Genomic DNA, 13,138 nt, shown 5'->3' on the forward strand with positions numbered 1-13,138 from the left:
TACATAACACGTGTTTTATCGTACCTCGATAAAAAGTTCTAAGTACAAATTGACTAAAAAAACTCCCTCTAATTCCCGCAGAAAAAACAAGCATTGACTCGCCTTTTTAACCACTGCTGAAACATGCACCAAGATCATTTTAACCACTGCTGAAACATGCACCCAGTTAAACCTTCTACTGTGTAATCAATATCGAGCATTGAGGAATATACCTTAACAGCAACTTTTTGACTTCCAGTTCCAGAGCCAAGGATATTCTTAGCAATGCCTTGATATACCTCTCCAAATGCTCCACTTCCCAAGAAAACACAGAGTTCTAAATCCTCTCGAGGAAAGTTAGGCAAGTTTTCCATTTCACCTTTTGTTGGTAGAGTACTGTGAAAGAAAGATTGGGTATAAGTTATGCTATTGACTATTCACACTGCTGTTCGTACAATAAAATGTTGGTGGCAGAAGTTTTTTTGAAATAAAGCTGAAGTAGTACATTTACATTTTATAATTTTTTTTAGCTAGATCAGGCTAAAGAAATACAAAAGTATATATACTTAAAACCAGGCTCGGACTGGCCCACAGGGGTACAGGGGAATCCCCCGGTGGGCCCCTGAGCAAGGTGGGCCCCTAGTCCGCCACCCCCTGCACAAGTGGCACATAACACAGTAGACTTACTGCACTACATACATATATTCAATGTACAGCACCGCAACCAGCCTATGTTCATATATAAAAAGAAAAAGTTAAATTATTTATTATATTCAAATGTATCCGTACGGTGGGCCCCTAAAATACATTTTACTGGTGGGCCCTAGGTACCCCAGTCCGACACTGCTTAAAGCATTATGAGGATTATCTATAATCCTTACTTCACCAGAAAAAAGGCACAGACTGTGAGCTTTCAGCCCCGTTCAGCACTTTCCTAGCAAGCTAATTGAATAAAATCAGACATCATATAGGACATGACAATCTCTTTCTAACAAAGCTAGAACCAGCTTTGTACCTCACATGAATCCAGAGCTTTCCCCATTCATTGCCCTGCTGTATTTATTTCAAGTTGGCAGCTTATGTGGTGTGCTCTTTCTCAGGGTGCTTCTAGATAAGGCTGGTGGCAGTTAAAGGACTGAACCGAGCATGTGCGACTACCTCAGCAAGGTAGACAGTCATATGGAAAGAACAGCAGGTGGCACTATACCATATATATTTTATTGAATACAGCAGTAGCACTATATAGATACATTTTATTAAATAACTCAGTGGCTATACTAAATTTTTAATTACATGGAATCACAAAATAATTTAGATCTAGGTGCTGGTTTGGAGATACTTTCAAAACACTTTATGTCTTACACATTTGTGATCAAATGCTCAATAAACAGTTATGTTAAATTATAATTTATAGATATCATGCTTACCTTACAGCATAGCATGCATTAGCCAAACCAACAGCATTAGACAATCCACGCAGCTTGGCAAGCTCTTTATCCTCCTGTATAGCACCTATGTTTTTTATGTTTTGGATGTGTTTATTCCGATTCTGATTCAATCTCTTGTAAATAACTAAGACTCAAACAAAAAATATTCAAATTCCACAAAGTGAATTTCAGGTGGAAGTGTAAATGAATTCTTGATATCTGCAGTTCTTATACTTACCAAAGACAGCCACCAGTACAAGTACAAGGACTATACCCAAGATAGAGCCAACAATAATCCCGACATTATCAAAAGAACTATCCTCTAAAAAAAAAAAAGAATAATATCAATTGCACAATTATTTATATATTAATAGCGATATGTGTAGAACATACGACCGTAGCGAAGATGTAGCCTAACACTGATGTTGTATTGTGTTTTAGGGTAAGAAATCAGTAGGGTAGTCTGATAGGGTGGGAAGATTGCTAACATTCCAGAAGATACCTTTATGTAATCACACCTTAAATACTTTGTCCAGATTCCCATTTTGACATGGGGTAATACTTGTAAATTTCCATATTGGCAAATATTTTCTTTTAAAGGGGGCTTCCAGTTACCCTCTTTATAGGTCATCAATATCAGATTAGTGAGGGTTAATTAAGGTAAGTGGCAGTTGAGCTGCAGTACACCAACACAGAATGGACACTATTGTGCAGCCACTACACAATGGACATGGGCTTCTGCTTCCGGCTCCAACCACTGTTTAGTTTCTGGTGCTATCGGCTACAAAAAACAGCCGTTCAGCGGGGATACCAGATGTCAACCTCCACAAATCTGATAACAATAATCTATCTGGAGGATAGGTCGTCAAAATTTTAATTAATTTGTACACTCATTATTCTATCTTTAAAGGGGTTTTACAGATGTTAATACTGATGAGCTAACCTCTGGATAGATCATGAGTATCTGATCGGTGGGGGTCTTACACCCAGGACCCCCACTGATCAGCTGTTCGAGAAGGCACCGGTGCTTGCAGTATTGCCGCAATCTTCTCGCTGCTTTCCCTAGGCTGAGTGATGATGCTTTCATCGGTCACCTGGCCTAGGAGCAGCTCAGCCCCTTTGAAGTGAATGAGGCTGAACTGCAATAAGCACATACGCTATACAATAAGCATGGCGCTACCAGGAGTGCCGGCGCCTTCTCAAACAGGTGTTGGGCCCCCACCATTCAGATACTGATGATCTATCCAGATTATAGGTCATCAGTATTAAAATCACGGAAAACCCTTTAAATTTTTGCCATTATCTTATCTACCCACACTTTATCTAACTTAGGCCTCTTTCACACTTGCGTTGTTGGGATCCGGCATGCACTTCCGTTGCCGGAGGTGCCTGCCGGATCCGTAACAACGCAAGTGTACTGAAAGCATTTGAAGACGGAACCGTCTTCCAAATGCTTTCAGTGTTACTATGGCACCCAGGACGCTATTAAAGTCCTGGTTGCCATAGTAGGAGCGGGGAGCGGGGGAGCGGTATACTTACAGTCCGTGCGGCTCCCCGGGCGCTCCAGAATGACGTCAGAGCGCCCCATGCGCATGGATGACGTGATCCATATGATCACGTGATCCATGCGCTTGGGGCGCCCTGACGTCACTCTGGAGCGCCCGGGGAGCCGCACGGACGGTAAGTACACTGCTCCCCCGCTCCCCGCTACACTTACCATGGCTGTCAGGACTTTAGCGTCCCGGCAGCCATGGTAACCACTCTGAAAAAGCTAAATGTCGGGTCCGGCAATGCGCCGAAACGACGTTTAGCTTAAGGCCGGGTCCGGATCAATGCCTTTCAATGGGCATTGATCCCGGATCCGGCCTTGCGGCAAGTCTTCAGGATTTTTGGCCGGAGCAAAAAGCGCAGCATGCTGCGGTATTTTCTCCGGCCAAAAAACGTTCCGTACCGGAACTGAAGACATCCTGATGCATCCTGAACGGATTTCTCTCCATTCAGAATGCATTAGGATAATCCTGATCAGTATTCTTCCGGCATAGAGTCCCGACGACGGAACTATATGCCGGAAGACAATAACGCAGGTGTGAAAGAGCCCTTAGCCTCAACATTTTGTATTCTAACACACACTTTTCTGTGACTCAAATTAAAGCTGAAATTGTTGCTAGAATATATTGCATTGCTGTATGTTCTTAGGTTTCAAGTAATCTCTCATCCTCTGCTTGAGATTTAAGCGCTGATCCAAGACAATATTGAAATATTCCCATATTATGTTATATTCATATGGTAGGGAAATGCTGTGGATTTTTCTGGCAGATTTGCGCTCAAAGTATCCACAGCAGAATACATTATAAGACTAGTAGATGAGATTTTGGCCTCATGCACACGATCGAGGTGTGTTTTGCGGTCCACAAATCGCAGATCCGCAAAATACGGATGGAGTCCGTGCGCGTTCCGCAATTTGCGGAACGGCACGGACAGCCTTCAATATAAATGTCTATTCATTTCCACAAAACGCGGACAAGAATAGGACATGTTATATTTTTTTAGCGGGGCCACGGAACGGAGCAACGGATGCGGATTTGCAGCCCTATTGAAGTGAATGAGTCCGGATGCGGACCAAAACAACAGCCGTGTGCATGAGGCATTTAACAACCTTTTTATTTGATTTAAACGCTTTAATAACAGACAATATGTGTTTTTACGGCAGTCATTAAAAGACCCTATTCTATGCCATCGCCTTTTTACGGCAATCTCGGCTCTCATAGGACAGCAAGGCTCCTGCTCTAAAGGCCTGGATCAACAGACGTGCCGCTTTGGGCCATTTAACCCCTTAGACGCTATGGTCAACAGTGACAGCAGCATCTAAGTGGTTTAGAGTGAGGGGGCTCCCTCTGTCAGGTATTGGCACCCCTCGAGCGACATTGCGGGGTGTCAATGTCTTCACATGGCAGCCAGGGGCCTAGTAAAGGTTCCCAGGTCTGCCTGCAGCGTATGCGTATGAGGCTGTCCCAGCGATGCAGCCTGATAGTGCCTGTCAGTATGCTACTGACTTCATAGTACATTGTACTAAATAAGTAGCACAGTTTATTATATAAGCGGTCAAAGGATCATACGGTATATCAAAGTCTTCATGTGATACTAAGAAATAGTAAAAAAAAAAAAAGAGTTAAAAAATAGAAATAATATACCTCTTTCCATTGAAAAAATGCTTTTCAATGGGAAAAAAAATGCAAAAATAAAATCCCCTCCACATATTTGGTATGCCACGTCTGTCACAACCTCACTACACAATTATCATGTAACATATCTAGCACAGTGAATGACATAAAAAAATGGCAGAATTGTTTTATGCTTATTTGTCACCCAAATAAGAAATAAAAAGCAATCAAAATAGTACCAATGAAAACTACAAGCCCTCAATCAGCTCTGCAGAATGAAAAATAACACTAAGTACAGAATTGCCAGTTCTTTCTTAATAAGTATTTTTGGTATATTTTCTTCCTTCTTCAGATGAATAAATAAAGATCATCTCAAGGAACCCTTAATATACATGAATGCACCCATGGGCTCAATAGCAGTTAAGCCTCATAATAAAAAGACTGTCTCTTCTAGATAAGGAGATTACTCTGATAGATCATCATCTGATGGCTGATTTCTAATCTTTGCACTGTCCATGGTTAATCAAGCTGACTATTCCATTACTTTTTTCTTTTGAATTTCAATTTTTGAGTTGAAATATGACAGCTCTGATTGCTTTGATGATATGATAGTTGTGTGTATATTATAAGGAAAATTAATATTTATTTATTTTTGATTTCTTGCTTGCTTTTAACCACCTCCGGACCGCCTAACGCAGGATCGCGTTCCGGAGGTGGCAGCGCTGCGCACAGTCACGCATATACGCGTCATCTCGCGATGGCCGAGATTTCCTGTGAACGCGCGCACACAGGCGCGCGCGCTCACAGGAACGGAAGGTAAGAGAGTTGATCTCCAGCCTGCCAGCGGCGATCGTTCGCTGGCAGGCTGGAGATGTGTTTTTTTTAACCCCTAACAGGTATATTAGACGCTGTTTTGATAACAGCGTCTAATATACCTGCTACCTGGTCCTCTGGTGGTCCCCTTTGTTTGGATCGACCACCAGAGGACACAGGTAGCTCAGTAAAGTAGCACCAAGCACCACTACACTACACCCCCCCCCCCCCCCCGTCACTTATTAACCCCTTATTAGCCCCTGATCACCCCATATAGACTCCCTGATCACCCCCCTGTCATTGATTACCCCCCTGTCATTGATCACCCCCCTGTAAAGCTCCATTCAGATGTCCGCATGATTTTTACGGATCCACTGATAGATGGATCGGATCCGCAAAACGCATCCGGACGTCTGAATGAAGCCTTACAGGGGCGTGATCAATGACTGTGGTGATCACCCCATATAGACTCCCTGATCACCCCCCTGTCATTGATTACCCCCCTGTCATTGATTACCCCCCTGTAAAGCTCCATTCAGACGTCCGCATGATTTTTACGGATCCACTGATAGATGGATCGGATCCGCAAAACGCATCCGGAGGTCTGAATTAAGCCTTACAGGGGCATGATCAATGACTGTGGTGATCACCCCATATAGACTCCCTGATCACCCCCCTGTAAAGCTCCATTCAGATGTCCGCATGATTTTTACGGATGCACTGATAGATGGATCCGATCCGCAAAACGCATACGGACGTCTGAATGAAGCCTTACAGGGGCATGATCAATGACTGTGGTGATCACCCCATATAGACTCCCTGATCACCCCCCTGTAAAGCTCCATTCAGATGTCCGCATGATTTTTACGGATGCACTGATAGATGGATCCGATCCGCAAAACGCATCCGGACGTCTGAATGAAGCCTTACAGGGGCATGATCAATGACTGTGGTGATCACCCCCCTGTCATTGATTACCCCCCTGTAAAGCTCCATTCAGATGTCCGCATGATTTTTACGGATGCACTGATAGATGGATCCGATCCGCAAAACGCATCCGGACGTCTGAATAAAGCCTTACAGGGGCATGATCAATGACTGTGGTGATCACCCCCCTGTCATTGATTACCCCCCTGTAAAGCTCCATTCAGATGTCCGCATGATTTTTACGGATGCACTGATAGATGGATCCGATCCGCAAAACGCATCCGGACGTCTGAATGAAGCCTTACAGGGGCATGATCAATGACTGTGGTGATCACCCCCCTGTCATTGATCAACCCCCTGTAAAGCTCCATTCAGATGTCCGCATGATTTTTACGGATGCACTGATAGATGGATCGGATCCGCAAAACGCATCCGGACGTCTGAATGAAGCCTTACAGGGGCGTGATCAATGACTGTGGTGATCACCCCATATAGACTCCCTGATCACCCCCCTGTCATTGATTACCCCCCTGTCATTGATTACCCCCCTGTAAAGCTCCATTCAGACGTCCGCATGATTTTTACGGATCCACTGATGGATGGATCGGATCCGCAAAACGCATCCGGACGTCTGAATGAAGCCTTACAGGGGCGTGATCAATGACTGTGGTGATCACCCCATATAGACTCCCTGATCACCCCCCTGTCATTGATTACCCCCCTGTAAAGCTCCATTCAGATGTCCGCATGATTTTTACGGATGCACTGATAGATGGATCGGATCCGCAAAACGCATACGGACGTCTGAATGAAGCCTTACAGGGGCGTGATCAATGACTGTGGTGATCACCCCATATAGACTCCCTGATCACCCCCCTGTCATTGATTACCCCCCTGTCATTGATTACCCCCCTGTAAAGCTCCATTCAGACGTCCGCATGATTTTTACGGATCCACTGATAGATGGATCGGATCCGCAAAATGCATAAGGACGTCTGAATGAAGCCTTACACGGGCGTGATCAATGACTGTGGTTATCACCCCATATAGACTCCCTGATCACCCCCCTGTCATTGATCACCCCCCTGTCATTGATCACCCCCCTGTCATTGATCACCCCTCTGTAAGGCTCCATTCAGACATTTTTTTGGCCCAAGTTAGCGGAATTTTTTTTTTTTTTTCTTACAAAGTCTCATATTCCACTAACTTGTGTCAAAAAATAAAATCTCACATGAACTCACCATACCCCTCACGGAAACCAAATGCGTAAAATTTTTTAGACATTTATATTCCAGACTTCTTCTCACGCTTTAGGGCCCCTAGAATGCCAGGGCAGTATAAATACCCCACATGTGACCCCATTTCGGAAAGAAGACACCCCCAGGTATTCCGTGAGGGGCATATTGAGTCCATGAAAGATTGAAATTTTTGTCCCAAGTTAGCGGAAAGGGAGACTTTGTGAGAAAAAAATTAAAAATATCAATTTCCGCTAACTTGTGCCAAAAAAAAAAAATTTCTATGAACTCGCCATGCCCCTCATTGAATACCTTGGGGTGTCTTCTTTCCAAAATGGGGTCACATGTGGGGTATTTATACTGCCCTGGCATTCTAGGGGCCCCAAAGCGTGAGAAGAAGTCCGGTATCCAAATGTCTAAAAATGCCCTCCTAAAAGGAATTTGGGCCCCTTTGCGCATCTAGGCTGCAAAAAAGTGTCACACATCTGGTATCTCCGTACTCAGGAGAAGGTGGGGAATGTGTTTTGGGGTGTCATTTTACATATACCCATGCTGGGTGAGAGAAATATCTTGGTCAAATGCCAACTTTGTATAAAAAAATGGGAAAAGTTGTCTTTTGCCAAGATATTTCTCTCACCCAGCAAGGGTATATGTAAAATGACACCCCAAAACACATTCCCCAACTTCTCCTGAATACGGCGATACCACATGTGTGACACTTTTTTGCAGCCTAGGTGGGCAAAGGGGCCCAAATTCCAAAGAGCACCTTTAGGATTTCACAGGTCATTTACCTACTTACCACACATTAGGGCCCCTGGAAAATGCCAGGGCAGTATAACTACCCCACAAGTGACCCCATTTTGGAAAGAAGACACCCCAAGGTATTCCGTGAGGGGCATGGCGAGTTCCTAGAATTTTTTATTTTTTGTCACAAGTTAGTGGAAAATGCTGATTTTTTTTTTTTTTTTTTTTTTCATACAAAGTCTCATATTCCACTAACTTGTGACAAAAAATAAAAACTTCCATGAACTCACTATGCCCATCAGCGAATACCTTGGGGTCACTTCTTTCCAAAATGGGGTCACTTGTGGGGTAGTTATACTGCCCTGGCATTCTAGGGGCCCAAATGTGTGGTAAGGAGTTTGAAATCAAATTCTGTAAAAAATGACCTGTGAAATCCGAAAGGTGCTCTTTGGAATATGGGCCCCTTTGCCCACCTAGACTGCAAAAAAGTGTCACACATCTGGTATCTCCGTACTCAGGAGAAGGTGGGGAATGTGTTTTGGGGTGTCATTTTACATATACCCATGCTGGGTGAGAGAAATATCTTGGCAAAAGACAACTTTTCCCATTTTTTTATACAAAGTTGGCATTTGACCAAGATATTTATCTCACCCAGCATGGGTATATGTAAAATGACACCCCAAAACACATTCCCCACCTTCTCCTGAGTACGGAGATACCAGATGTGTGACACTTTTTTGCAGCCTAGGTGGGCAAAGGGGCCCATATTCCAAAGAGCACCTTTCGGATTTCACAGGTCATTTTTTACAGAATTTGATTTCAAACTCCTTACCACACATTTGGGCCCCTAAAATGCCAGGGCAGTATAACTACCCCACAAGTGACCCCATTTTGGAAAGAAGAGACCCCAAGGTATTTCGTGATGGGCATAGTGAGTTCATAGAAGTTTTTATTTTTTGTCACAAGTTAGTGGAATATGAGACTTTGTAAGAAAAAAAAAAAAAATCATCATTTTCCGCTAACTTGTGACAAAAAATAAAAAGTTCTATGAACTCACTATGCCCATCAGCGAATACCTTAGGGTGTGTACTTTCCGAAATGGGGTCATTTGTGGGGTGTTTGTACTGTCTGGCCATTGTAGAACCTCAGGAAACATGACAGGTGCTCAGAAAGTCAGAGCTGCTTCAAAAAGCGGAAATTCACATTTTTGTACCATAGTTTGTAAACGCTATAACTTTTACCCAAACCATTTTTTTTTTACCCAAACATTTTTTTTTTATCAAAGACATGTAGAACTATAAATTTAGAGCAAAATTTCTATATGGATCTCGTTTTTTTTTGCAAAATTTTACAACTGAAAGTGAAAAATGTCATTTTTTTGCAAAAAAATCGTTAAATTTCGATTAATAACAAAAAAAGTAAAAATGTCAGCAGCAATGAAATACCACCAAATGAAAGCTCTATTAGTGAGAAGAAAAGGAGGTAAAATTCATTTGGGTGGTAAGTTGCATGACCGAGCAATAAATGGTGAAAGTAGTGTAGTGCAGAAGTGTAAAAAGTGGCCTGGTCTTTCAGGGGGTTTAAGCACTGGGGGCTGAGGTGGTTAAAAGAGCTTCTGTAATCAGACCATGCTCAGGACACTGGTTTGCAGAGTCTTTAGAACCCCTAGATCTTAGATCAATATTTAGCTTGAGTTGTGATCAGTTGACTGCATTCCTACCTCCACATCGAGCATCTTGCTCTTTCAATCTTTTGCAGAAAATTTGGCTGAAGAATAGTTGTCTATGATGATATTCAACCTTATTTATTGAGGCAACCAATTCAACCTTCCGAGTAAGGATGGTATATTATGTACTGGCCCACATTTACTAGATTATGGTGTAAACTGCATCAAAATGTGGCCCAATTTGGTTCATCTGGGTTTAGACATGTTATCTGTGCTTAGCCGAAATAGAGGCATGGTTTAACTGAAATGGGCGTGGCTTCACTGGAAGGGGGCATAACATGCAATGTTTTGTGTCAGAATTGCGCCATAAATCTGGCATAAAATTCTGTCACAAAATAAGCCAAATAGCAGTTAGCATAGTGACCAGAAAATGACCAGATCTTTCCAAGACTGAAAATGGGAGCAAAATCTGTTAGTAGAAAATAGGATTTATATCATTATATATTATAGTTAATATTATACATTCATGTGAATTCTCAAAGAAAACTTGTGATTAGTAACACTTTTGTGTGGAAGAATTTCAGACTTGTTTTAGGGCTTCCCCTTGGTTGCTTCATAGAAAATCTTGCATTGGGAACCTGCTTCATCAGAACATGAACAGCTAATGATTACTGGATTGCCACTCTGCTCACTGTGTTATTTCCCACTTTCATTGGTCTCCCAGTTTTCTGTATAATATATATATATATATATATATATATATATATACTGTATATATTCATAATATATTCATTCATAATAAATTTATTACTGTTCATAATATGTCTGCTACCCATGTTGAAAATAACAATATTCATTAACATGTCTACTGATCAATTTGTACCTACCTGAATATAACTGAATATCTTCACTAACATCACTGTAATTTCCAAGACCTATCATGTTGGCCGCTGCTGATCTGAACAGGAAGGTTCCATCCAAAGCTCTAGACTTCCATACGCAAATGTCATGGCATGAGCCATTGTATGCCAGCTTCCATGGGACTAAGTCTTTAACATCAGTAACCTGCCTGAAGATTAAATGACTTATTAGTTGTCTTGAAAATATAAAAATGGTAAAGTATTTTTGAAATAGTATGTTAGAATCAGAGCAGAACTTCCAAGAATCCTTCAGTTCTATATCAGAATCTATTACTATGAGCATAGATTTGCTCATAAGATGTGATGCTTTTTATTGTTATTATTGTTAACTAATCTGTTGTGTCCTGAAACTATTTATTTAAAATTGCATTGCAAAATGTTTCAAATGCTTCCTCCATGATCCAGAAGATGAAAAAAAACTTACTAGCTTGAAATCTGGAAATGTTAAGAATTAGATGTGATTTACCCTATCAATGTTGTGTTGCAGAATTGTAGCTTGGTTTCCAAAGATTCCAAAAGATTTTCTACCTTTAAGGCCTTTTTGCATGGGTAGATTATTGGGCCGATTACAAATGTTCTTTCCCGATAATTGCCCTGTGTAAAAGTGCCACTGATCACCCAATGAAAGAGCAAATGCTTGTACATTGGGTAAAAGCATTGCTGGTGCAGTCACCTACATCTACATTGCTCTGTGTAAACAGGGCTCTGCTGCTCAGAAACAATGAATCTCATTAGGGACAAGTGATCACTATAGTGATCACTCATCCCCATACAGAGAAGATAAAGGCCGAGTGTAAATGTAGCTCTCACCTCCACTAATAATCAGTCTTTTATCAGGTACATTAGGTTCATTGCTGATAATAGTCTGTGCATGGACATACACTTGAGAAAACTGTCCGAACTTTTAATATCTTTGTGTTTGTTAAATTTTTAAAAATTTGTTTACTGTCATTTTTAATCCCCTTAGAGTTTTAAAATGCAGTCACTTGCGCACTTGTTCCAAAGCCTGCAATAGAATGGTCTGCCTGTCAGACCATACATTGGGCATGGCTGTGCAGGTATACTACCTAAGCTAAGAGCCTTCACAAAACAGTGAAGTCTGTCATAGTAACTGATGAAGCCCCACAATTTAGCTGTGTGGGTTCTGATTGGAGAGCAGAGAGAGCCCTTTTAAACTTTGCGATACATGTAAAGGTTAACAAACACCTGCAAGATTATATCCTTGAGCCATTTATTAACCCAATAACACACATTCTCCTCACTCCCAACAATCTTATTTTATACAACAGCCATTTCGGTAGAACATTGAACATTGCTGTCATGTAGAAAACAAGCTATAGATCTCTGCGTACCTGTACTCTAGTATATTATATGTAAGGTTACTACCATTATCAAGGGCAGTTTTCCACTGGATGGTATTGTCATCTCCAGGCACTTTTTGTGCAATTCCTGGTTTGCTAGGAACACCAGCTGAAGTAGATAAAAAATTGTAGGTTAAAACCAGATTCTCCCCTAAACACAGACACATCCAGGAACATAATAAATGATGCCATTCTCACAATACAAAGACAGTGGTTCTTATTTTACTGGAGATGTTTTTAACATTTTTTTAAGAAATATTAATTCTGCATATAAACACAAAAGGTATTACTCAACTACAAGGACATATTGCTTTTATGTTAGAAATAATCAGTACATTCTCTTTTCCATGTCCTTTTCATAATCAGTAAACAAACCTTCAGAATAGTTTATCAAATAAATATTAGGTCTACCTCATATATAATCAGCCAATGTAATACAGCCTTTAAAAACTAATTCTGGTAATATAATTTTAATTGGAGCTGTCATTTTACAATATGGTGGGTCATTTACTCCATATATTCCACAACAGAACATAATTATCAAAAAGGAAATGTTTAAAAAATGTAAGGTCCCTCATAGCAAAGATTTTACAGGACTATTGTCCACTGTTTATACAGTGGAGTCAAACTGGGGGGAAATTCTGAGGATGCAGCACTTGATACCTATAATACAAATCAAGAATTACAAACCTAATGTCTTGAAGTTTGTGGGATCAGAAATGCTCTGGGCTCCAGTGAAAAAAACAACCACAGCTTGTACTTGGTTGATTGTATTTGGCATAACTCCCATAAGAGTGCAGGTGTAGACAGATCCAGTTGTGCAGTGATGATGTGTTGGTTTGTATGAACTGTGTCCTGTTACCTGTTTTGCAAAAATTAGGGAAATAAGAAAACCAGTGGGCTAT

The 13,138-nt window shown here is 41.3% G+C and overlaps 1 protein-coding gene across 1 annotated transcript in view; it reads right to left on the reverse strand.

Annotated features, from left to right (window-relative positions):
- Window positions 1-13,138, reverse strand: part of ROS1 (ROS proto-oncogene 1, receptor tyrosine kinase) — a 209,934-nt gene that overhangs the window by 68,712 nt on the left and 128,084 nt on the right. Inside the window, exons 28-33 of the mRNA XM_040430082.1 lie at window positions 12,924-13,095; window positions 12,225-12,342; window positions 10,840-11,021; window positions 1,645-1,728; window positions 1,407-1,557; window positions 213-375 (exon numbers count right to left, since the gene is read on the reverse strand). Coding sequence (XP_040286016.1) covers window positions 213-375; window positions 1,407-1,557; window positions 1,645-1,728; window positions 10,840-11,021; window positions 12,225-12,342; window positions 12,924-13,095 — 870 coding nt within the window. The remainder of the gene's footprint in view (window positions 1-212; window positions 376-1,406; window positions 1,558-1,644; window positions 1,729-10,839; window positions 11,022-12,224; window positions 12,343-12,923; window positions 13,096-13,138) is intronic.

Source organism: Bufo bufo, chromosome 4, assembly GCF_905171765.1.
Source record: "Bufo bufo chromosome 4, aBufBuf1.1, whole genome shotgun sequence".
Classification (NCBI taxonomy): Eukaryota; Metazoa; Chordata; class Amphibia; order Anura; family Bufonidae; genus Bufo; species Bufo bufo.